Source organism: Chiloscyllium plagiosum, unplaced genomic scaffold (genome assembly GCF_037043375.1).
Source record: "Chiloscyllium plagiosum isolate Xiang-an unplaced genomic scaffold, Cpla_swu_hap1 HiC_scaffold_19, whole genome shotgun sequence".
NCBI lineage: Eukaryota > Metazoa > Chordata > Chondrichthyes > Orectolobiformes > Hemiscylliidae > Chiloscyllium > Chiloscyllium plagiosum.
Genome location: NW_028270157.1, coordinates 65,893,563 through 65,920,093, shown reverse-complemented (window position 1 = coordinate 65,920,093; position 26,531 = coordinate 65,893,563). Strand labels below are relative to the sequence as shown.

General features: G+C 43.8%; 1 protein-coding gene across 1 annotated transcript in view; it reads left to right on the top strand.

The window, feature by feature from the left end:
- LOC122546735 (uncharacterized) overlaps nucleotides 1-26,531 on the top strand; it is a 110,974-nt gene that overhangs the window by 50,136 nt on the left and 34,307 nt on the right. The window contains exons 23-36 of the mRNA XM_087996934.1: nucleotides 147-272; nucleotides 1,951-2,136; nucleotides 3,578-3,796; nucleotides 4,578-4,697; nucleotides 5,355-5,549; nucleotides 6,091-6,189; nucleotides 8,986-9,156; nucleotides 18,442-18,540; nucleotides 19,201-19,389; nucleotides 20,431-20,529; nucleotides 22,099-22,215; nucleotides 23,021-23,143; nucleotides 24,434-24,556; nucleotides 25,534-25,656. Coding sequence (XP_087853060.1) covers nucleotides 147-272; nucleotides 1,951-2,136; nucleotides 3,578-3,796; nucleotides 4,578-4,697; nucleotides 5,355-5,549; nucleotides 6,091-6,189; nucleotides 8,986-9,156; nucleotides 18,442-18,540; nucleotides 19,201-19,389; nucleotides 20,431-20,529; nucleotides 22,099-22,215; nucleotides 23,021-23,143; nucleotides 24,434-24,556; nucleotides 25,534-25,656 — 1,989 coding nt within the window. The remainder of the gene's footprint in view (nucleotides 1-146; nucleotides 273-1,950; nucleotides 2,137-3,577; nucleotides 3,797-4,577; nucleotides 4,698-5,354; nucleotides 5,550-6,090; nucleotides 6,190-8,985; nucleotides 9,157-18,441; nucleotides 18,541-19,200; nucleotides 19,390-20,430; nucleotides 20,530-22,098; nucleotides 22,216-23,020; nucleotides 23,144-24,433; nucleotides 24,557-25,533; nucleotides 25,657-26,531) is intronic.

Genomic DNA, 26,531 nt, shown 5'->3' with positions numbered 1-26,531 from the left:
TTGTTGGCTGCATAATGTGTTCAATTATAGCCCGGCAAAGCCATGTCGTTGTATGAGCTGACAACCATAGACTGTAGGTGCTCACACCTCTTCACTCACTCTCCCTCTCTGATTCACTGGTGTTTATTTTTTAATGTTGCTTGCAGATGTTAATGAGTGTGCGGATCCAGCAATGAATCAGTGTGACCCAAACGCAGAGTGCCTGAACTCGGAAGGCTCCTACAGCTGTGAGTGCAACCCCTATTACAGAGGGAATGGGACACATTGTGAAGGTAAGCAGCAGGATACAGGTCCCAGCCTCCTCTCTCACTGATGGACTGACCACACAACATGAGGGTTCGCTGGACTAGAGATTCACCTTTACTGCCTGGCAGGAAAGGGAATCCAGTAGATTCTGTGTGATCATTCACTCCATTAGATCTCCTTTATTGCTGACCAGTCAGGTGATGCTGATGGCTCTGGTGGAAAGACAGAGATCGATAGTCACTGAGTGGCAGACGAATGAAAATAAGCAAGTTAGTCTCCGAACTCAGGAGGAGCCATGGGCAAAATGTTCACAAGTAAATCAGAGAATGAGTGTTCATTCCTACCAGAGCCATTTGAGGATTTTTATTCTGTTTATAGTTACCTGAAGAAGCTGGGAATTAAACAAAAACCAGTTGGTTAAAGTCTCAACCAGTTCAGTCCTGTCCTGTAGAGAATCAACAGATAGTCCTTAGTTCAACACATCCAGATGTGACTCCAGTCCTACATCAGTGATGTTGACTCTGAAATGGCCTAACTATCTACCTTGTGGTATTGAAACCGTTATCAAGAAACTTGATCACCACAATGTTTTCAGAACAGCTCAAGATGCACAATAAGTGTTAGCCTTGCTGAGTGGTGCCCACATCCCAAGAATGAAAGCAAGAAATGTCAGGAAAAAAACAATCTGGTCCATTAATGTCCCTGAGGGAAGGAAACTGCCATCCTTTCCCTCGTCTTGATGATATGTGACTCCAGACCCACATCAATGTGGTTGGCTCTTAACTGTCCTCTGGGCAGTGAGGGATGGATATTAAATGTGTTCCCTGCCATTCACACCCCATCCAGTGGGGGATTTAAATAATGAACAAAGATGATGCCTTTTCTGTGAAGCATTTTGTGGCCTCCATAAACGCATTCAACAGAGAAATGTTCAACATTTGGAGATTTTCTCACTCTCTCACTCTCACACACACATGAATTTTAAGCAAATCAGAAAGTGGAACAAACGTTTTCAGACTGCATCAGTAACAATGGAAACATTTTGTTTCCTTCTCTGCATTGCTCTCTCTGACTTAATGTGTGTTTGGCTTGATCTTGGACCAATAAGGACCATGTATTTGTATTTCCAAGTTCCCTCTTTGTGACTCGTATAAAAAGAAACTTGTTTTTCAGAGCATCCCATATGTTCACCGTAGAGAGTATCATTTCCTGGGTGAAATGCCTTTGACAGCACCCTCCACAGAGCATTGAACATCATGCTCAGTATCTGACTGAAAAGACAAACCCAAGCAAACACACAATGTCAGCCTGGCTGTACATGCATACAGCACAATGTCCCTCCAGAACAGAATCCTGAAGAGGGGCACAAAATATTGACATAAAGCTGGCCATCTGGAGTAAAAGATTTAGAAATTTTCCAGTCACACGAAGCAGCTGTAAACATTCCTGAGCAAAATGACAGGAGGGTTTCCTGCATCACCCACACATCATGTTTAGGGAACTGCGAGGTTTGAAAAGTGTTGGTTTTATGGATTAAACCAGGTGTACTGCAGTCTACATTTCGATTTCTTGTGTGTGTTTGTTATGCAGCTGCTGGGGAGTCACTGAATTGCTGAATTGTAAAATATCAGAGTGAACAACTATGGCATTAACAAAGAGCCAAACTTGTCTAAGGTACTTCATGTTTTCCTTCTCTGTTTCTAGGTTGTTTTTGCCCACCAGAAATTATCCCGGGAACAGCGAACCAGCCGGCTGTATCAGGGCATCCCTGCCCCTGTGTATCAGGCTTTATCACGTCCAATAACTTCCCGAGTCTGTACCAGAACAGCGCAGACATGTACTGGTTCTTCAACATGGCCCAGTTGTCTAACGCCACTCAGCGGTACACAGGTAAATGGCAACTCCATTCCTAAAGGTGAGAGAAGATACATTGAGCTGCTGCACCATTCACTGATCAGAGAGTAGACCCTCGGGAGTGACTGTGTGAGCTGGTTCTCTCTCCAGCCTGAGGTTGTCAGTCCCACATGAATGCTACTCTGGGACCTCTGAACATTTAACATCTTACTGCAGCCCCTCAGTGCTCTATCTGAGATGTGAATGATTAATGGCAGTAGCAACCCACAATTCTCCTCTTCTTCAGAAACTGCTCTATCCATTCCCTGTTTTTCCTTGCTATGAATAGGCATAAGAATATAGGAACTAGGGGTAGGCCCCTTGAGCTTGCTCTTCCATTGAATATACAACCATGGCTCATCACATCTCGTCTCAAGTCTACTTTGCTGCCCACTCTCCACAATCCTTTAATCGCTTACTAACAAAAGTCTAATAAGAATCTATCTATCTCTGTCTTAAATTTATTCTGTGTCCCAGCACCCACTGCACTCTGGGGTAGTGAATCCCACAGATTCCCAACCCTCCAGGAGAAGTATTTCCTCTTCATCTCTGTTTTCAGACAGTTAGCTTTTAGCCCGAAAATACAACCACTCATTCTACGTGCCTCACGCTGACACCATATCTCGGGAGTGACACTGCCCACTGTCAGTGAAACCTGAGGCAATGTTGAGGTTCGCCATAGCTCACACCATCACTCTAGGTTGCTGGGCTCTTGGTGTTATCTCAGCCAATGTGAGAGTATTCACATGATGGGAACATGGTTGCAGTTCCTGTCAGTTTGGGGCAGATAGATCCACAAGAGACAGAGCTTTGATCATCACTTTGCAATCACTGTGATTAATTACACATGACGAGGTGATTTTGCAAAGCTCAAACCTCCCCATTATCACCTTCACCACCCTGCACTCTAGATTATTGGTTGTTCCTGAATGGAATGGGAATCCACTGCCTTCTGACTGGGAGGTACAATAGCTAATACTGAACCAAATATGTATGCAGCAGTGGGAGGGGATCACGAGTGTGCACAATGTTCTTGCCCAACTGTGAAGAGGTGGACACCACGGTCTTTGCACAGAAATGTTGCTCCACTAACGGTGGCTCAAGGGTGGCACGGTGGCTCAGTGGTTAGCACTGCTGCCTCACAGCATCAGGGTCCCAGGTTCGATTCCAGCTGTCTGTGTGGAGTTTGCACATTCTCCATGTGTCTGCGTGAGTTTCTTCCGGGTGCTCTAGTTTCCTCCCACAGTCCAAAAATGTGCAGGTTAGGTGAATTGGCCATTCTAAATTGCCCACAATGTTAGGTACATTAATCAAAGGAGAAATGGGTCTGGTTGGGTTACTCTTTGGAGGGTCGATGTGGACTGGTTGGGCCGAAGGGCCTGTTTCCACACAATAGGGAATCTAATCTAAAGAGTCTCTGTATTGTTGTTCCACACAGGAATCCGATTCCGGGTGGAGTCACTCTCTGTGGTGTCCCTGGAGGATTACATCTCCTTTGGATGTGGAACAGATCCCGATCGACAGAAACAGTTCACACTGAACGAGAAAAACTTGAACATCACGACCTTTCACCTCTCTGATTGCACAGACTCCTGGGTCCATTTCCACTCTGGCCCCAATGTACCAAACACAAGATTCAAAATTTACTATGAAATGGGTGAGTTTTGTTTAATTCTTCTCTCATGTCATTGATCCCTGTCCAACTCTTAGCAAAGATAAACTGAGAATTGGGGCTTTGTGTTGTCTTATTTTATAATTTAGTTCCAATTTCTCCATCATATTTGCATGCCATATCAAGAACATTGCGCATAATTATCAGTCAAATATTGTCCCCTGAATGTTGAGTGAACACTTGAGGGACAGACCCAGAATACCTCAGGATTAGACAAACAAATTGACTGAGTTGTTCCCTCCTGTGCAGGACAATCAATGATTCAGTGAGGGAATGCAGTGAAAGTGTTTGGGAAGTTCTCCCCCTCTCTTTGCTGGAAATGTAGGCAGTGTGATATTTCTGGAACATCAACACTGCATTCCCGTGTCAATGGGTAAGAAATTGTGTTCCTGAAAAGCACAGGGGTAAGGAGCCAGTCTTCTGTGTTTGTGTTGTATTTCATTAATCACACACTCATGTTACACAGCAGCCTACGTCACCTGAATGATTTTTTTTAATGACTGTATATTGTACATAACTTCCAATTTCTATTGTAGGCAAAAGAAGAGTCATGTATAATATGTTGCTGAAACGATGCTCTGTTTTTACTCATTGGCTAAATGTCAGGATTGGCCCCTTTGTAAATTTTGATGGTGTGAAGTCTTCCTTAAATGAATTTGTGTTTGTAATGGGAGGGGGCAGGGGAAGTCTTGCCCAGATTCAGTGCCTGGCCATTCCTTGCACTGTGTGAACACATTAATATTCCGGTGTGCCCTTGGTTTTGCAGTGCCCCGTCTGTGCCTGAACCTGAGTTGTGACGTCAATGCAGTTTGTTACAGAGACAGCGCCGGGTCCCTGGTATGTAGCTGCAAACCAGGCTGGAGGAGATCAGGTCCCAGGTGTTACGGTAAGGCAGTCCCACCACATGCATTTCTCTCCACTGACGCCAGTTTTTATACTGTCCCGGTTTGTGTTTGGAGCCTGATGGAGCTGCGGCTGAACCCTGGAGTTTACATGGAGCCTGGATCCTGGTGTGGGAGCTTGGCTCAATCACGAGGTCATTGAGCTCTGTATCAGGAGGTCAAGGGCTCAAATCCACTTGAAAAATTGACCACTCACTGTCACTGAACTGCCTACTCATGGTTTTATCAACATTATGTAAATAGCACAAGATGCTTGAGTCTATCTCTCCGAACTTATTATACATGATCAGTCTAGAAAGATTCCTGTCACTCTAGGGACCCAACACAATCCTGCAATCTTTAAATGTCTACTTGTTCAATATATCACGAAAATGTTACATTTCATAGATATGCAGATCTTCAGATTGCTAACAGACATATGGTGACTGTTAATTTTATTATTAGTGTTGGAAATCTTTATAAAAGGAGACACTGATTGTTCTGGAAGCAGCTTCTCTTACAATGCTATAAATAATCATCAGGTCTAATTATTCTACAGTTCTACATTAATCATTCATGGTCAATGTCGCTTCTAGCTGTGCAAGCTCATGCTTTGCCATCTACCTAATGTATTCATTGCCACCTCTCCACTCCTTCCCTAGACCTCAGGAACATGGTGCAAACTATAACAGCCAGTGTCACAGGATTCAATGTCACATTGAGATGGACAGTCGTTCCAATACCCGGGACTGAGATTCTCAACTACCAAGTGAACACAAACTGCACAAACCACACCAACGGGATCATCCAGCTACAAACTCACCAACCTGGAAACACCACCAGTTTGGTTTTTACCGGTAGGTAGTTCAATCTCTCTTCGATGGTTTCAGTGATCGTGTTCCGTGCTGAGCTCTGCACAGCTGAAGGCACTTTGTTCCCACTGATTGGGCAATTAATATTGAGAGTGCTCAATTGACCAGATTCAGAGGAGCAGCGATATCTCAGAGAGTTGTGGGCTGGAGGAAGGGATTGAGATACAGAAGGGGCAAGGCCAAGGAGAGATTGAAAAACAATGTCAAGCATTTTAAAACAGAATTGTTGCTGGATAGGGATTTTGATTGATCAGTCAGCACAGGGATGATGTGTGAATGGGATTTGCTGAGTGTTTCAATGTGGACAGTAGAATTTATGATCGACTCAGATTTGAGAAGGTGTAATCTGGCCAGGAGAGCAGAGAGAAAGAGTGGAACATTGAACATTCCAAGTCTATGTAGATTCATTCTTCACTGCAACACATTTAATAATGAGGTACATGAGAAACTCAGAGGGGTATTAATGGAAGTTATTTTTTGGACATTTTGTATGTAGTCATGGTGACTAATGTGACTGAAATTCCAGGTCTGGGCTCCCTGTCACTGTGTACCACTGTGATCCAGGTAAACACCTCCTCTGATGGCCTGGTGACCACTCAGCCTTTTACCTTCAGGACCTACTCTGGTGAGCATTTTCAATTCTCTTCTTTTGTTCCTTGTTCCACAAAGACCAGTCGTGTGTTCTCGAACAAGTCGTCATAATTTAAGCCAGTATTTGGAAACGACTTGATTCAAAGCCGAATGGTGAGGGATGGTACAATTTAGATCAGTGACAGTTGTCTTCAGGGCTACTGGTTAATTGAGGCAAGTGCAAAGCTGTCCTCTGTTTGCTTTATAAGAGCAACATCAGAGACCAAGCACAAGGATGTCTTGTCTATGCTGTTTCAACCATTAGCTGAGACGTGAATTCTGGAACTGAAGAAAACGTCCCACAAATCTTTGACGTGAAGGCCCCTCCGTACTTCATTTGGGGATATTGAGGCTTGGATTGTTGATTGCGGAACGAGATGACAGGAAATGAAACTGATGACCTTTGCAAATGATTAAGAGAAAACAATTCTCATTATTGCCACACAAGGTCATAGTGATGCAGGATCCCTCTTCGATAAAGCAGTGTTTTTTATACCAATTCTAATCCTCAGCACGAGGTTTGGGGAAATGATCTTAGAAACAGAGCTGATCCAGGATAATTAAGAAGGAGAACTATGTGGAACATGATTTGTGAGCTAGAAGATCCCAGGAAGCTGCATTTCCAAGAAGCCCTGTAACCTGGGATGTACACTTACCTCTCGTAACTTCAGAATTGGGACAATCTGTTGGTAAACTACAGACTGAGGAAAGCATCAAGAAAACGTGAAGACAAATCAGACACCTCCCTCCTGCTGACTTGACTGACAGCTTCTCTTACGCTTTGGGTTAAGAGGCATTTGTAGGTTGCAGAATGGAAGGGTGTCAAGTTGAGCTCTGAATGTTTTCCATTACAGGACAGGGAAACAAACCTTCCTCAAGGCAATAAATGGCTTGGTGGGGCACAGCCACTGATAACGAGTCATATCATAAAGGGAGTTACACTTCGTTAGTTAACAAACGTTATTGGTGCAAAACTAGGAACTGAGGAGGGGTACAGAGAGTTGGGTTATCCGGGTACAGAAATTACAGCCTCAAGAATATCAAATATAAATAGTAACCTTCATTTCAAAGATGAAGGGAAAACAAAAGGAAAGAAGGGATATTATATTTATCTAAAACTGCAATCAGAGTATGTCCAGTGTACACTGTTCAGTTTTGGCAATACATCTTTGGAAGTTTAAATAGCCTTTGAAAAACACATTCACCTGAATGATCCCAGGCTTCAGAGGAGTGAATTATGAGCAGAGATTGCATAAAGTTGGTTTGAGCAGAGGAAACTGGATCCAGGGAAAGATGTTCCCTTGAGGCTCAGAGATGAGGGATGATCTCGAACAAGGGACGATCAGCTCGAAATTAGCATTAGGCTGTTCAACGGTGAACTCAATGTAGCTGCACAAAGAGATGTTTGTGAGTTATGCATCAGCGGGAGCTTTGAAGACTGGATTTTATCAATGTTCAGCCCAGCTGCAGCTTTGACTGAACCATAGCAAGGCAGAGCCAGTTTTCACCTGTGACCTTCAGGAAGGGGAGAGGTGCAGTGGGCAATGTGCTGCAGGTTATTTTCCAGTGAATGGTGACTGAGCTGCTGAACAGCCCCAGGCAAGCTCTGAACCCAGCTACACTGGTCAGGCTGAAGAGGATCCAGCTGTCAGTGGGATGAGCTGAAGGCAGCTCTTCACGCAATGTTCCTCATCCTCTGATTTATTTTCTGACTGTGCTGGAGTCAGACTGTCAAAACTGTGGGTCTGTAACCCTTGTCAGCAACAGATGGGTTAACAGTCGCTGTATTGTAAGGTGGTTGAACCACCTGATGATGGAGCAGCGCTCTGAAAGCTCGTGCTCCCAAATAAGCCTGTTGGACTATAATCTGGTGTTGTGTGTTTTTTAACGTGGTACACCCCAGTCCAACACCAACATCTCCAAACCATTCTTTAGTGAACCTTTTGATTCAGAGATCACTTTGGAATGGGAGGTCAGACTGGATTTGTAAGGATGTACCAGGTTTTATTTGGAAGCACTCGCTTTCAGAGGGCTGCTCCTTCATTAGCTGGTTGAACCACCCGATGAAGGAGCAGCGCTCTGAAAGCTAGTGCTTCCAAATAAACCTGTTGGACTATAACCTGGTGTTGTGTGAATTTTAACTTTGTACATCCCTTCCAACACCAGCATCTCCAAACCATTCTTTAGTGAACCCTGTTGATTCACAGATCACCTTTAGAATGGGAGGTCAGACTGGACCTGTAAGGGTGAATTTTATCTTATTATTCAGATATTGAATTTACAATGTAAGGTTAATGGTGAACTGAGAGGAGCATGGATCTTGCAGCATCTCCTGAGATTTGGGTTTATTCCAGTTTTGCTTCTCAATTTCTTACAGTTATTATCTTTCAGTACTCTAAGATTTTTATTTTAATTCATTTTTGGTTCTTTTAAAGCACATTTAGATAACTACATGAATAAGACACGTTTGGACAGATATAGGCTAAGCCCAGACAGGTGGAACTAGTTTAGTTTGGGATCATGATTGGCATGGACTGGTTTGGATCGAAGGGTCAGTTTCCATGCTCTATGACTATATGAAGTGATCTTTGATTAGCAGTGAGCTCAAACCCGATAGAAAGGGATGAATGAAAGGGAGTTTTCATTTTCATTTTCATTTTCATTAAAGTGTAATCTTAGAAACAACAATTTCTTTTCCACCATAAGCACAAATTGCCTTTTCCGCTATGATTATACTTAATATTTTCCATGTTGTGAATAATTTTTTTTCTCTTTTTGGAAATGATTCCAGAATCTCTGAGTTTGACCTCCATCTCCACCACCAGTGCTGTGATCTCCTGGGCCCCTCTTGGGAGTGTGAGTGCTCTGAGGGGCTGCAGTCTGAGCTACTACAGCATTGGGAGCCCCGGCACTGTCCACACTGTCAGCCTCGTCCCAGTCAGTACAGAGGCAGTGATCACAGGTAAGATGGGAAATCAATTGGCCTTTGTCTCTGTGGACAAACATTGACGTTCTGTAAAACTTCACAGAACTTTGAAAAAAAACAACTTGTGCCTTTGATGAGCTTGGAAAATGCTAGTGCGTTTTAACCAAACATAATTCATTTTAAAGTTTCATCCCTTTATAATCCAGGAAGTATGGCTGCTGATTGTTGTAACACAAGGAGCAATGAGATAAAGATTTGATCATCTGTTTCATTGATGTTCAGGAAATAACTATTGACCAGGGAGATCTGCCCTGCTCCTCCTTTGATATATGATTGTAAAATCTCCTATTGAGCTGAGAACTGAGTTGAGTCTTTGGTTTATTGTTTCACCTGAAAGCCAGTCCCCCTCTCAATGCTGCACTCGAGTATTATCTGTTACTTTGGACTGAAAGGGAAATGGGAGGTTATGCACTTTGGCAGGAAAAAAAAGAGAAGCTGGCATGTGTTTGAATGGAGAATGACTGCAGAAAGCTACAACACATTGGCAAGTCCTTGTCCATGAATCACAAAATCCTGCAATTCCAAGTTCAGCAGGTAATAGAAAAGGCAATGGAATGTTGGCCTTTATTTCAAAGGCAATGGAGTAACACAGTAGGAAGGTTTTGCTAATGTTTTCAGGGCACTAATCAGACCACAGCTGGAAAACTATGAACACTCACCTTAGTTAAGGGAAGATATTACAACATTGGAGATGATCCCGAGAAGGTTCACTGGGCTGGTACCTTTCTGGAGGGACTGTCTTCTGTGGAGACGTTGACTATGTACTTGTCTGAATATGGAAAAATGAGACTTTATTGAAGCAGACAAGACTCTGACAGGACTTGGCAGGGTAGATGTGAAAAGCCTTTCTCCATTTGTGGAAGAGTATAGGACCTGAGGGCATAATCTCAGAATTCGGGGTCACAGATTTAAAACTGAGATGGGCATGAATTTCTTGTCTCAGAAGGTAGTTATTTATGGCAGAGGGCTGTTGAGGTTGGGATTTCAATCAATGTAGTGGGAGTGAGAGACTTGGAGCAGGAACAGTTCCTACGTTTCCATCTGGGAACGGGCACCTTGGCACTATACTGCAATACAGTCTGAGAGTCTGGCTGAAGGTCATTTTATTCACAGCAAATTCGGGCGGCACGGTGGCACAGTGGTTAGCACTGATGCCTCACAGCACCAGAGACCCGGGTTCAATTCCCGACTCAGATGACTGACTGTGTGGAGTTTGCACGTTCTCCCCGTGTCTGCGTGGGTTTCCTCCGGGTGCTCCGGTTTCCTCCCACTGTCCAAAGATGTGCAGGTCAGGTGAATTGGCCATGCTAAATTGCCCGTAGTGTTAGATAAGGGGTAAATGTAGGGGTATGGGTGGGTTTCGCTTCGGCGGGTCGGTGTGGACTTATTGGGCCGAAGGGCCTGTTTCCACACTGTAAGAAATCTAATCTAATCTAATCAAATTGACCAGACCTTGTTCTCTATTGAACTGAATTCATTTTTAATCAAAGGGTCACAGTCTGGTACATGTGACCTCTAACCTTGGGCATGTCATAATTAGTTTAAATTAAAAGTGCATTCAAGACAGCTTTACATTACATTATCATAAGAAATTTAGCAGCTGATTTAAAATCATTGTGAAATTATTGATTTCCCTTGAATATTGAACCTATTAATTCAAGTTTCCGGCAAATCTTTCTCAATTCATGTTGACTGCCACGCCTTAGGGGAGAGAATCAGAAGAGAGTTCCTGCTTCTCAATCTCTTTTTAGCCAATTTATAATTTAGTTTCCAACAACAACCAAGACGATTTATCCTTCAATAAAATCTTCTCCCTGCTGGTTAACAATTTGTGACCTAAAACAAGAGTCGAGCACTGGTTTAAAAGGTCACTGGTGATGTCACTTGTTCTCTACAGCACAGGAAGATTCCAGGTCCTTTCTACAGTCATATCTGTTTAGAGGTCAACCAGAGCCAAGTGTTCTCGGGGTTTCTCAGTATAACATTCCAAGCTCTGAGTTAGAAGGTTGTGTATTCAATCCTACTCCCGAGTTAGGAACATCAAGACTAGGCTGACCCTGCAGTGCAGTACTGAACTGTCAAAGTGCAGATGGGACCAGGGTACCATCAGACCCCTCATCTGATTGTAAAGGCTCCCATGTATTATTACAAAGCAGTGAAGAAATTCAGCTCCTCCATGTGTTGGCCAACACTTAGACTTCAGCTAATACAGTGAGCAGCAATGAGATTAACATCAGGAGTGTGTGTAATGCTATTGTAATAATGTCAGAATGACAGCCTTGTGGTATTATTGCTAGACTATTAATGCCGAACCTCAGCTGATGTTCTGGAGACCCAAATTCAATAAAACCGAATGTCTGTAACAAAGGATTCACTGATGACCATGAAACCATTGTCACTTGTCATAAAAACCCACCTGGTTCACTGATGTCCTTTCAGGAAGGAAATCTCCTATCTTCATCTGGCCTGGCCTCCATGAGACTCCAGACCCACAGGAATGGGGATGACTCTGAAATGCCCTTTTGGGCAAATAGAGATGGGCAATGAATGCTGGCTTAGCCAGTGATGCCCATATCCTGGGAACAAATTTAAAAACAAAACATGGACAGGAGCGCAATCTTAAATACAGCGTGAAGAGAATCTATGGGTAGATCAAGCTATAAATATAGTGATCTTGCAGAGAGTTCCCTGGACTCCAGCTACATTAATTTGGGAAACCAAACCACATTGTAGTGAGAAAACATAGCTCCTTATCGCTACTTTAAATGGGCAAGCGTTTATTAGAAATAGTCACTTTTCACTCTAGATTCTCCAACAAGAGCAGCCATTGTTTCCACATGCATAATGTCATGACCCCTCGGGATTTTATAAGTTTCAATTAAATTACCGTAATCTTTTAAACTCCAGCAAATACAAGGCTAGCCTGTCCAACCGTTTCTGAAAAGGCAATCTGCTCATTCCAGGTATTGTTCTTGTAAACCTTCTCTGAACCTCCTCCTATATATTTACACTCTTCCTTCAATAAGGAATTATAAAGTACTCCCAGATGTGGTTTCACCAATGTCCCCTAAAACTGAAGTATAGCATTCCTACTTTTGGATTCAGTTCACTTCCCAGTAAATGATTGAGTGTAGATATTAACAGCTTTCCTATTTACTTGCTGTACCTGCATACCAATCACTTGTGATTTATTCACAAAGATCTGGAGATCTGTCCACATCTGAGAGCTCTGCAGTCTCTCACCATTTAGACAGCAGGACATTGGTATCGTCATAGTAACGTTAGTGTTAGGAATCTGGAGACCAAGATTATGTTTTGAGGACACAGGTTCAAATCCAACCAAGACAGATGGTAGAAGTTGAATTCAACAAAAATCTGGAATTAGAAGTCTAAAGATGACTATTGTGGATTGTTGAATGGAAATTTGCCATCCTCATGCATGCATGTCACTCGATACACACATGGTTGGCTCCTAAAGTCCCTTTGAAATGGTCTCACAAACTACTCAGTTGTGTAGAGATGTTAAAGGGTTACCTTGTTCTGCTGAGATTTGAGAAATTAGATGTTGGGGTGTGGGGTATCTTTCTGTCTTGACAATCTAATCATGTTCTGTAAATACTACAGTTTAAGGAGTAACCTAATTGCACACTGTTTAAAGGAATACCTGGCTAGGTAACATCATCAGTGGCGACCTCCAAGTGAAGCGAAGCAAAGCTGTTGTCTCCTGCTTTCTATTTATATCTTTCTCCTGGATGAGGTTCCTGGGGTTTGTGGTGATGTCATTTCCTGTTCGTTTTCTGAGGGGTTGATAGATGGTATCTAGACCTATGTGTTTGTTTATGGCGTTGTGATTGGAGTACCAGGCCTCTAGGAATTCTCTGGCATGCCTTTGCTGAGCATGTCCCAGGATGGATGTGTTGTCCCATTCGAAATGGTGGCTTTTTTCATCCATGTGTAGGGCTATGAGGGAAAGAGGGTCGTGTATGGAATGAGCTGCCAGAGGATGTGGTGGAGGTGGTACAATTACAACATTTAAGAGGCATTTGGATGGGTATATGAATAGGAAGGGTTTGGAAGGATATGGGCCGGGTGCTGGAAGGTGGGACTAGATTGGGTTGGGATATCTGGTCGGCATGGACAGGTTGGACCGAAGGGTCTGTTTCCATGCTGTACATCTCTATGACTCTATGACAGGCCCATCAGTGGTGCCCACATTATGGTGTACAGTCATGAGGGAGCTACTCTCGGTGTCCATGACATTGACTCCAGGCCTAATGACATCTCAAGGCTTCAGGTCAAACATTGCCAAGGAAACCTCCTGCTGGTTACCACGTATCATCTTCACATTGTGTCCTCCCTTCCTGTTGTGTGGCACTATTGCATCACTAAGTGGATCTAACAAACAGATCTAGTAACTCATGACTTTGGTATTCATGAGGGACTGTTAGCCATCAACAGTAGCAGAATTATATGCCAGCATAATCTCCAAACTTATGGGACAGCATATCCCCCTCTCTACCATTACCATCTTGCCAGGGGATCAACCCTCATCGAATGAACAGTGTAGGAGGGCATGCTCGGAGCAGTTCCAGACATAGCGAAAAGTGAGATGTCAACCTGGTGAAGCTCCAACACAATACTGCTCAGGTGCCTAACAGCAGAAACTGCAAGTGATAGAGAGCAGAGCAATTCCACAAACAACAGATCCATCCAAGCAACATCCAGTTGTGATTGGTGGTGAAAAATTAAACAGCTCGCTGGAGGAGGAGGCTCTGTAACTGTCTCCATCATCAATGATCATAGAATCCCTACAGTGCAGAAAGAGGCCATTTGGCCCATCAAGTCTACATCGACCCTCTGAAAATCATCTCACCTAGACTCATCCTGCTCCCCTATCCCCGTAACCCCATATTTACCATGGCCAATCCTATTCTTCGTATCTCTGGACACTATGGCCAGTTTAGCATAGCCAATCCACTTAACTTGCACATCTGTGGACTTTGTGAGGAAGCCAGAGCTCCCAGAGAAAACCCATGCAGACGCAGGGAAATGATCTGTATGAAGTTTACACCATCACCCAAGACTAGGATCGATCCCCGGTCCCTGGTACTGTGAGGTAGCTGTGCTAACCACTGAGTCACCGTGCCATCCATGATGGTAGAGCCCAACTCATCATTGCAAAAGATAAAGCTGAAGCATTTGCAATGATACTCAAAAAATGTGCTGAGTGGATGTTCCATTTTAGCCTCCTGCAGAGGTTTCAGCATCACATATGGAAATCTTCAGCCAATTCAATTCACTCCATGTGATATCAAAAAATGGGTTGAGGCATTGGATACTACAATGGCTACAGGCCTGACCACATTTCAACAATAGTACTGCAGACCTGTGTTCTAGAGCTTGCTACTCCACAGTTAAGCTCCTTCAGTATAGTTACAACACTGGCAGCTACTTCTCCCAACAGAGTAAAAAAAATGACCAGATATGTTAGCACATAGAACATAGAAATGTACAGCACAGAACAGGCCCTTCAACCTACGATGTTGTGCCGAGGATTAATCCTAATGTAAAATAAAGTAACCTTACCGACACACCCCTCAAATCACTGCTATCCATGTGCATGTCCAGCAGGCACTGAAATGTCCCTCATGACTCTACTTCCATCGCGCCAGCTGGCAACGTATTCCATGCATTCACAACGCTCTGCACAAAAAACCTACCTCTGACGCCTTCTCTATACCTTCCTACTAATATCTTAAAATTATGACACCTCATCCCAGTCAATCCTGCCCTGGGGAAAAGTCTCTGGCTATTGACTCTATCCATGCCTCTCATTACCTTGTCTCCCTCGATCTCTTCCTCGTTCTCTCCAGAGAGAAAAGTCCAAGCTTAGTCAACCTTTCTTCATAAGACAAGCTCTCCAGTCCAGGCCGCATCCTGGTAAACCTTCTTTGCACCCTCTCCAAAGCCTCTGTATCTTTCCTATCGTAGGATGACCAGAACTGGAGACAATATTCCAAGTGTGGTCTCAACAGGGAATTGTAGAGCTGTTGCAAAACCTTGCAGCTCTTAAACACGATCCCCCTGTTAATGAAAGCCAAAATACCGTAAGCTTTCTTAACAACTGTACACCAAAAAAAAAAGCAGGACAAAACCAACCCAGTCAGTTACCAGAGTTCAGTCATCTCCGCTCCAGGATATCTCTGCAGGGGTTCCTCAGGGAAATGTCTGAGGCCCAACCATCTTCAGCTATTTCATCCATGCCCTTCCCTCCATCAGAAGGCCAGATGTTGGGATGTTCACAGATGATTGCACAATGTTCAGCACTGTTTGCGACTCCTCACATACTGAAACAGTATGTCCAAATGCAGCAATATCTGGACAACATCCAGTCTCAGCCCTGGGCTGAAAAGCAGAAAGTAACATTCACACTACAGAAACGCCAGGCACTGTTCATCTCCAATAAGGGACAATCTAACCACAGCCCTATGAAATTCAGTGACGTTACCATTACTGAATTTCCCCAGTATCAACATCCTGGGGAGTTACCTTGACCAGAAACTCAGCCGATCTCACCATATAAATACTGTTTCAATAAGAGCAGGTCCGAAGCTCGGAATACTGCAATGTGTAACTCACCGCCTGACTCCACAAAAGGTTGTCTACAAGGCGCAAGTCAGGAATATTCTGCACCTGCCCGGATGACAGTCATTCCAACAGCATTTACGAAGCTTGACACAATCCAGGATTAAGTACCCCACTTAATTAGTACCACACACACACAAACATCCACTTTCTCTCCTACTGATACTCAGCAGTAGCAGTGTGCACTACCTACAAAATGCACAACAGAAATCCACCAAGGCTCCTTCCACAGCATCTTCCAAATCTACAACCACTTCCGTCAAGAAGGACAAGGACAGCAGATACATGGGAACATTGACGTTGCAAATTCCTCTCCAAGCCATTCACCATCTTGACTTCATAGAATCCCAAAACAGGCCCTTCGGCCCAACAAGTCCACATCGACCCTGTGCAGAGTAACCCATCCAGACCCATTCCCCTACCTCTTATCCTATATTTACACCTGACTAATGCACCTAATCTACACATCACTGAACACTATCGGCAATTTAGCATGGCCAATTCACCGAATCTGCACACCTTTGGAGTGTGGGAGGAAACTGGAGCACCGGAGGAAACCCATGCAGACACGGGAAGAATGTGCAAACTCCATGCTGACAGTTGCCCGAGGCTGGAATCGAACCCAGGTCCCTGGTGCTGTGAGGCAGCAGTGTTAACCACTGAGCCACTGTGACTCGGAAATATATTGCTTCAATTCCTTCAGTGTTGCTTGTACATAATCCTGGAATTCCCTCCCGAAGGGCATTGTGGGTCTACCTACAGCAGATGTACTACAGCAGTTCAAGGAAGCAGCTCACCGACTTCTCAAGGACAACAAGGGATAAGGACCAAATGTGGCCCAGCCAGCACCACCCACACCCCATGAATGAATAAATCAAAAAGACTGTTTTTCATTCTTCCTACTAAAATGGACAGGTTCAAATTCATGCAACACTATCATTCGACAAGAAACCAATAGAGACTCTAGCATATTCCTCAGAAGGAACAGAACATTAGAAGCTGGGCAGCCATGCAGGAGAAGAATGTACACTGACTGAAGAGAGGAGAACTTCCAAGAGCTCTGCATAAAAACAGCAGCAAAACAGGCAGATTAATCAGAGCACTTCAAGGACTGATCCTGTGTGACACTTTGTGAGGAGATGTTGAGGTAGAGGATGTCAATGGGATTGACATCAGAGCATGCATAATGATGGTGTAATGATGTTAGTCAGATGATTATATTGAGTTTGCTGGAAGCGAACAGGAGTGTTACACCAGTGTGAAGAGCCCTTGTGGATCATTTCAGTTGTAAATTAAGACTTCTTGCCAATGTCCTAATAAATTCTAGCAGCATTACTTTAGTCTCCCAGAGAGCTGTCACCTAAGAAAATAAACCCCACCACAGCAGGTTATCTGATCAATACCTCATTGCTGTTTCTGTATCCTCGCTGTGTGTTCCTTGATTGCCTCAGCTCCTTCGCTGTGACTGTGAATCCACTTGAGCAGTGCATCATTGGGATGTGCTGGAGCGATGGAAGGGGTCATAGAGATGGAAGTCTTTGCTGCTGACAAATCCTGGAATCAGCCCCACTGGCCCCAAGTGAAAGGGAGGAAAGTCCATCCATGGATCCTGCTCCAACTGTGGAGGATTTGGTATCATGGCTCAAACACGTGTAAAGGCCCTAGGACCAGTTATTGAAGTGTGACTGAATCATTTTGCCCAGTAAGGGAGGTGACCTGATATTGAAATTTACCCGCAGAGGAAGAGAGGTCAAGGGTTAGACATTGTTTTCCAATGTGGCTGAAAGTGCGGGAGACCCAACACAAAGCAGGTCATTGCTGTAAATCAGAAAAACTGATTGCGGAGAAAAAGACTGACTGATCATTTTAAAAACAGAAGCTGAGATTGGTAGCTTTTGTATTCTTGAGCAACACACCCTGCCCTGATCCCTACCCCATGTTAAAGCAGAATGTTCAATAACTGGTTCTAACATCCCTGTGCCATCCAGAAAAATAACCTGCAGTGTCGGCCAGTCACCTTCTAGTAAACGTGGGTGGGTGGTTCCCAGGCTACACTGGGAAGTATTGTGGGTGGCACGGTGGCTCAGTGCTTAGCACTGCTGCCTTATAGCGTCAATGACATGGTTTCAATTCCATCGGATGACTGTCTGTGTGAAGTTTACACATTGTCCCCATGTCTGCGTGGGTTTCCTCTGTGTGCTCCGGTTTCCTCCCACAGTCCAAAGATGTGCAAGAGAGGTGGATTGGCCATGCTAAATTGTCCCATAGTGTTCAGGGATGTGCAGGTAACAGGATTAGCCATGGGAAATGCCTGGTTGTAGAGATAGGGTAGGGGGGATGAATCTGGGTGGAAAGCTGTTTATGTTAATTCACCTTGGGTCATTTGGCCTGTTTCCACATTGTAGGGATTCTATATTTAAAAAATATCTATAAGAAGCACAGCACTGATGTTGGACCAGTCACTCGACCTATAAACAGGGTAATGGTTAATGTTAATTGTGTGGGAGCCTTGAATAGGAGAAAACAGCTTGAGAGAAAAACAGTGAATTGTTTACTTGAGTGAATTATTATCACGGTATTCTGGTATTTATACTAACCATGAGTATTGTTTTGCAGGGTTGGATCCAGACACCACTTACATCATGTCCATTGTGTGTCACTCCCTCTTAAACCAGACACTCAGCTCCCAGCCACTTAATGTCACTACTCTCCCATGTATGTATCAACACATTTTATCATCAGTCTAAAGTTGTCTCTCTCTCTCTCCACCCTGTGTGTGTGTCTCTCTCTCCCCTCTCTCTCTCCACCCTGTCTGTCCGTCTGTCTCTCTCTCTCTCTCTTTCCTCTCTCTCTCTCTCTCCTCTCTCTCTCTGCCACATCTCTCTATCCCCTCTCTCTCTCTGCCCTCTCTCTCTCTCCCCTCTCTCTCTCCCCTCTCTCTCTCCCCCCTCTCTCTCCCCTCTCTCTCCCCCTCTCTCTCTCCCTCTCTCTCTCCCCCATCTCTCTATCCCCTCTCTCTCTCCCCCTCTCTTTCTATCTCTCGCTCTCTCTGTCGCTCTCTCTGTCTCTCTCTCTCTCTCTCTCTCTCCTCTCTCTCTCTGCCCCATCTCTCTATCCCCTCTCTCTCTCTCCCCCTCTCTCTTTCTATCTCTATCTCTCTCTCTCTCGCTCTCTCGCTCTCTCTCTCTCTCTCCCCTCTCTCTCCTCTCTCTCTGCCCCATCTCTCTCTCCCCTCTCTCTCCTCTCTCTCTGCCCCATCTCTCTATCCCCTCTCTCTCTCTCTCCCTCTCTCTTTCTCCCCCATCTCTCTCTCTCTCTCTCTCTCTCAGAACTAAATGTTTTCCTCAATCTGACTGAGGCTCTGTTTATTGGCAGCATCGAGATACCTCAGCAACATACAGGCTTCCCATATATCCTCATCAACTGCTGTGATTGGCTGGGATCTACATCCAACAGACATTGCCCTGGTTGACTCCTACTCCATTAGCTATCGTCCTTATGGTACTGTCAGACCTAAGAAGACTATAATTGCTTTCCCTCCGAATACCAGTGTGATCCTCACAGGTAGGGACATTGTGAATGTGGAATGAAATGTGAGATTGAGACCCACAGATCTTTAGACTTGACAATCTTAAATCTGTTTGTATTTTCTGCTGAGCTTGGGACAGAAATGAAGGCGATGAAAAATTTTGGAGAACAGATGAATGGAAAGCAGGGTAGCATAGAAGAAGGATGCTCAGTACATAAAAGTTCAAACTCTAAAAAGATTTGTAACCATGATGATTTTAGTGCGCCATTGAGAACATTGGCTTGGGAAGAGTGTGGTTCAGCAAAAAGACAAAAGGGGGGCTGGAACAGTTACCTCGAGACCTGCAGCAAGATCAGCTGCTTGAACACATCTGGTGATAGGTGTGAGAGTGATGGCCCCATTACAATGTTAAACAGCATTCCCATTTCAATCAGTGCCTGTCTGATGTCCTATAAGGTGCTAGCTTCGAAATCATCAGAGTTCTCACTGTAAAGGAGAACCTGTTCAGCTCTTTATGACCATGTTGGCATTTTTTGAACATGTCAGATTGTGAAATCAGAATTGCGTTAAATCTGGAATTAAATTAATGACAACCATACAACCACTATGAAAGTCACAAACACTCATTTGGTTCACTAATGTCCTTCAGAAAAGGATATGTCTCATCTTTACCCAATCTGACCTTCAAATGACTCCAAACACAAAGCAAGCTAGTTGACTCTAAACTTCCCTCTGAAATGCCTTCGTAAGCCACTCAGTTCAAAGGTACTCAGGGATGGGCAATGAATACCTGCCCAGCCAGCAATGCCCACAATCCCCGAACAACGAGGCCTAAAGACCAACTGACCCAGCCTTTCACCCTGGCCATCTTCCTTCCATTCCTTTTATAAGAGACAATTGAATCTGTTTCCACCACACGGTTAGTTTGGTACATGCCAGAACCTAAACACACACTGTGTAAATGAGCAAGTGTTTACTCATGTTGCCTTTGCTTCTGTTGCTGTTTATGTTCTGCTGGTCTCCATTTTAAAATGGAATCCATGTCACTAATGAACCTCATTACCTGCCTTGAACAGATCTCAGTGAATCAACTCCCTACATCGTAACAGTTTCTGTCAGAACATTCTCTGGAGAGGAGGACACTAGTTTGGCATTGCATTTTAAAACCAAAGGTTGTAAGTATTTCAAACATGTTTAATTATAAATTGGTTTGAAATTGGAAGAATTGTTCGAATAACTGACGTTGTAAATTCCCTGGAAAAATCAACCCATTCCTGTACTTTAGTATACATTGTGAGGAAAATACAATATCTGAGAGTTTGATTCACCCTGTCACCTTCCTTATGTGCATAATTAGATTTATCCTTTGCAAAAATCAGCAGGGCCATTAAAATGGTGAAATTATAGCTTTCTGACCTGTACCTTGTTGGGACTTGTTCAATCCATTAGAGAAACAATAAACATGAGCAACAATCAGTTTTTTTGAGTTTGTTATGAGGCAACTGAGAGTGATGACCAGAGTAAACCTGTTGATGTCATGTGACAAGGCATCACAGTCTTGCCGGAAAATGGAAGCCCATGGATTAAAAAGGATGGTGATAGGATGGATACAAAGTTGAATGACAGGGAACAGAGAGTCGAGATCAACAATTGTTTGTTGGATTGCAGGAAGGTATATAGTGGGGATCTTGGGGATCAGGACCGTTACATTTTCCTGAAACAAACAAATGATCTATAATAGGATGGACAGTGAATAATTTCCAAACTTGCAGCAGACCTGAACTTTGGGACCATGAGGAAGGTACTGATAGATTTCAAGTAAATAGACAGCTGATGCAATGTGTCAACCAATGTTGCTGACACCTTATTACAGAGGTATGTGAAGTGATCGATATTACAAGGAAGAATGAGGATAATTAATATGAATTAAATGATACTCTAAAAGGGGCACAGCAGCAAATTATTGAATGTGGTGGTCAAGTTGCAAATTTGGTTAAAACGTCTTATGAGATCCTGGGCTTTATATGAGAAGGCATGGAGTACAAAAGGAAGGTAGATATGATGACCCTATTACACAGACTGGTTTGCAGCAATTGCAGAATCTGCAATTCTGGAGAGTGCATATTTACAAGGCAGAGTTCAGAAGGATACATGGGAATTATTCAGAAGATGAAAGACATCAGTTAAAAGGATCAGTTGAAGAAGCCAGGTCTGTTCTCCATGGGGAAAAGAGAAAATTCAGAGGAGATCGGATGGAGATGTTGACAATCATGAGAAAAAAATATTTTTATTCAGGAAGTGATCATGATCTGAAAAGCTTTCCCTGAAAGTGCGCAGTAGATTCATTTGTGCCCTCCAAATAGTATATGGATAAACGTCAGAACAGAGCGTTATTGCAGGGCTACAGAGAACAGACAAGAGGAATGAGACAAGCATTAATACTAACGTAATCTTATTGGGAACTGGGACAGGCTAAGTGCGCCAATCCCTGAATTGTAACCATTCTGAGATTTTAAATTAGCCCTGAGACAACTGAGTGTTCCGTAGATCTCAGTCTGAAAGAGTGAAAACTGCATGGTATATTTAAAATCCACAAGGTTTTGGTTTTCTTCTGTAATTACCTATATCTCGCCCTCGTTATTCATGCACTTTATGAAATATACTTTTGGTATCTGAGTCCCACAACTGAGAGTGGCACAATGCAGCTACACTGTGTGTTCACCTCATTTGTTTTCTACCTTCAGTGATTGACGTGTGCCTGAGCAATCCGTGTGGAGCCAATGCCTCCTGTATCCAGCAGGACGGAAGCTTCAGATGCTCCTGTGGGACTGGCTACACCTGGAATGGATCTGTCTGTACAGGTGTGTGATGGGGATCAGTGAACCCAGTGGGGAATGAACTGAACACACTGCTTCCATATCAGACTGGAGACTGCGTTACATCCCCAAAGGGGGAGGGGTGGGTTCATTGATCAAGTTGTGGAATTTACTTTGTTTTTGAGGGAAAGTTTTTCCTGAAAAGTGACTGTCCTTACCTTCAAACATTAAGAATTGCTAATGTCATCAGATGCATTTCGCTACAAAATATCCAGATTAAGAGAGTTTAACAGAATTTGGAAAATACAACTGGGGGGTGAATGGAGGGGTCACTCTTTATCAATCATCTGTAATGGCCTCTAAATGCCTCCTCCCTTTCTCAAACCTAATCTCTTCCTGACATCGGTGACTGACCCCTCCCTGTGGTACAAATGCCCCGTAGACAATTTTTCATCCATCACCACAGGGATGGCTGTCCTCAATCAGGCCGAATTCTGTCCTCACTCTGTGTTTACACACAATGACCTTCCACTTTGATTCATTGGACACCAATCAGGAGTCGGCATTATCAATGATTTCCCATCACCATCCATCAGAGCTGCCAGCCCTTCTAACACCCAGTCACTCTCCGCACGGATCTCAGTATCGAGTGAGAATGGGAACTGGGGGCAATCTGACCTGGACATTTAATGGTTTAGTACCCGAGGTGTTTACCCAGTAAATGAACAGAGGGATCAGTTCATCACTTATAAGGGTCATGTGGTTGAAGGCTATGTCTGTGTCTTTATAGAAAGTTTCAGATTCACAAAGCTGTGATCCTTCAATGAACTCCTCCTTTCTAAACCCTCAGATGTGAATGAATGTGAAAGTGGAAGCCACGACTGTCACAGCTCGGACTCCTGTTTCAACAGCCCCGGCTCTTTCCAATGTGTGTGTGAGGCTGGCTACACTGGAGATGGGAGGAACTGTACAGGTAACAAGTGTTGCATTATCTGGATGACACCACTTCCTCTCCTGCTTCTGTTTGTTAGGATCTGTGCTTAGTGCAGGGATTATTGTCTGGACATATTTGCAATCCATAACCATGACTTGACTGAGGGAATTGAGTGTAACACAGGGACACAGAGTTGTACACCACGGAATCTGACCATTCAGTCCAACTTGCCCATGTGGACCAGATATCCTAAATTAATCTATTCCCATTTGCCAGCATTTGGCCTATATCACTCTAAATCTTTCCTCATGATGTACCCATCCAGATGCCTTTTAAATGTTGTATTTGTACCCGCCTCCAACACTTCCTCTGATAGTTCATTGTGTACATGCACCACCCTCTGCATGAAAACGTTGCCCAAGGTCTCTTTTATGTCATCTCTCATGTTAAACATATGCTGTCTATTTCTTGACTCCCCTATCCTGGGGCATGGATAGAGTAAGTAGACAAAGTCTTTTCCCTGGGGTGGGGGAGTCGAGAACGAGAAGCGTGGGTTTAAAGTGAGAGGGGAAGATATAAAAGGGACCTAAGAGGCAACTTTTTCATGCAGAGGGTGGTGCGTGTATGGAATGAGCTGCCAGAGGAAGTGGTAGAGGCTGGTGCAATGACATCATTTAAACTACATCTGGATGGGTACATGAATAGGAAGGGTTGAGAAGGATATGGGCCAAATGCTGGGACTAGATAAGGTTAGGATACCTGGTCGGCATGGACAAGTTGGACTGAAGCATCTGTTTCCATGCTGTACATCTCTATGACTCTACGACCCAATCCATGCCCCTCAACCTTTTATAGATGTCCATAAGGTCACCCCTCAGCCTCTGAAACTGCCGAGAAAATAGCCCAAGACTTTTCATGCTCAAACCTTCCAACCGTGACAACATCCTTGTAAATCTTTTCTGTACCAATTTCAAGTTTAATAATATTTTTCCGAGTGCAGGGAAACCAAAATTGAACGCAATATTCCAAAAGTGGCCTAACTAATGTCCTGTACACCTGCAACATGACATTCCCAACTCCTATAATCAATGTTAAATGTTGTCGATGATACTGAGTTTAGTTGTGAAATAACTGTTGAAGAAGGTATCAGGTGATAGCAGAGGGGTATCGATACATGGAAGAAATGGGCAAGAATCTGACCAGTGTTTCTGTGAAGGATGTTTCTCTCATGTCATGTGACCAGGCTTAAATCTGAGGTTGTTTCTATAGCAAGTTTCAGATTCACCAAGCTGGAAACCTCCAGTGAATTCTTAATTTTCTAACCCCCAGATGTGAATGAATGTGAAAGTGGAAGCCACGACTGTCACAGCTCGGCCTCCTGTTTCAACAGCCCCGGCTCTTTCCAGTGTGTGTGTGAGGCTGGTTACACTGGAGATGGGAGGAACTGTACAGGTAACTGGTGTTGCATTATCACGATGACACCACTTCCTCTCTTGTTTCTGTTTGTTACGAAATATGCTTAGTGCAGGGATTATTATTTAGATGTGTTTGCAATCTATGACTTAACTGAGGGGATTGAGTGTCACGTAGGGTCACAGAGTTCTACAGCACTGAAACAGACCCTTCAGTCCAACCCATTCATGCCAACCAGATATGCTAAATTCATCTGTTCCCATTTGCCAACATTCAGCCCAAACCTATTTCAATCCTTCCTATTTATGAACCCATCCAGATGCTTTTAAATTTTGTTTTGTACCTGTCTCCACCACTTCCCCGGCAGCTCATTCCATACATGCACCACACTCTGCGTGGAAAAAGTTGTCCCTGAGGTCCCCTCTATGTCTTCTCTCACCTTAAACCTATGCCTTCTCTGTTTTGACTCCCCGACCCTGGGAAAAAGACATGGACTATTCACCTCATCCGTACCCCTCATGATTTTATAAACCTCCATTTTCTCACCGCTCAGCCTCTGAGACTCCAGGGCAAACAGCGCCAGCCGATTCAGCCTCTTCCTATAGCTCAAACTCTACAAGCATGGCAACCTCCTTGTAAATCTTTTCTGCACCAATTCAAGTTTAATAATATCCTTCCTATAGCATGGAGACCAGAACTGAATGCAGTCTTGTCAAAGTGGCCAAATCAATGTAATGTACAACTGCAACATGACATCCCAACTCTTCAGCACAATGTTAAATTTTGTTGATGATACGGAGTTGAGTTATGAAAGAAGTGCTGAAGATGTTATAAAAAGACAGCAGAGGGGTATAGACAGATGGAAGGAATGGGCAAGAATCTGTGCACAGTTTCTGCGGAGGAGTTTTCTCCCAAGCATCACATGACCAAGCTTAAAGCTGGGGCTGTATCTTTAACGAGTTTCAGATTCACAAAGCTGGGAACCTCCAGTGAATTCTTCCTTTTCTAATCCCCAGATGTGAACGAATGTGAAAGTGGAAGCCACGACTGTCACAGCTCGGCCTCCTGTTTCAACAGCCCCGGCTCTTTCCAATGTGTGTGTGAGGCTGGTTACACTGGAGATGGGAGGAACTGTACAGGTAAATGATAATGAACCTTCCTATTCCCGTTTCCATCTTCATTATGTCCTGGTTAATTCTTTAGGTATTACCCTTTAATTTTATCCTCAATCTCTGGAAATCTCTTCCAGTCTGGAATGGGGATCATATCCAGAAGCACTTTGATCTATGAGACATTACTGTTCACTGACTGAACCCATTGAGTTACAGAGACTGAGTTACGACTCTTTCAGCCTCATTTTCCAGTGTTCCAAATGTCCACTCTTCCCTCTCTATTAAGTATCTAACAAAGAAAACCTCTTGTCATCTTCTTTTATATTATTCACTACCTTGACCACCTCGTTCAGCTTCTCTAACCTTATTACTTTATTAGTTATCCTCTGCTGGATTTTAAAGCCAATCCAATCATCTGGCTTTCCACTGATTATCTTCACTTTATATTCTTTTATGCTGTCCCTGACTTCCCTTGTCAGTTATGGTTGCCTCATCCTCCCCTGGATATGTTTCTTCTTCCTTGGGATGAAGTTCTGCTGTGTCTCTCTTGAGTTACCCACAGAATCTCCTGCCATAACCTACTCATTTGTATCTGCCAGAGCAGGTGCGCTGTCTGTCTGAAGAGGACACTCTGTGATTTTACACTCCTTTATTCTTGTAATCCCTCACAGGTTTGTTGTGCAAGAGGAAAGTAGTTCATGCCTTCATCTTGGTGGAAATAAAAATCTTCAGGGTTACAAATGTTAGCAGCTTCCAATAACATTTCCTTCCTTCCTAACCCTCAGATGTGAATGAATGTGAAAGTGGAAGCCACGACTGTCACAGCTCGGCCTCCTGTTTCAACAGCCCCGGCTCTTTCCAATGTGTGTGTGAGGCTGGTTACACTGGGGATGGGAGGAACT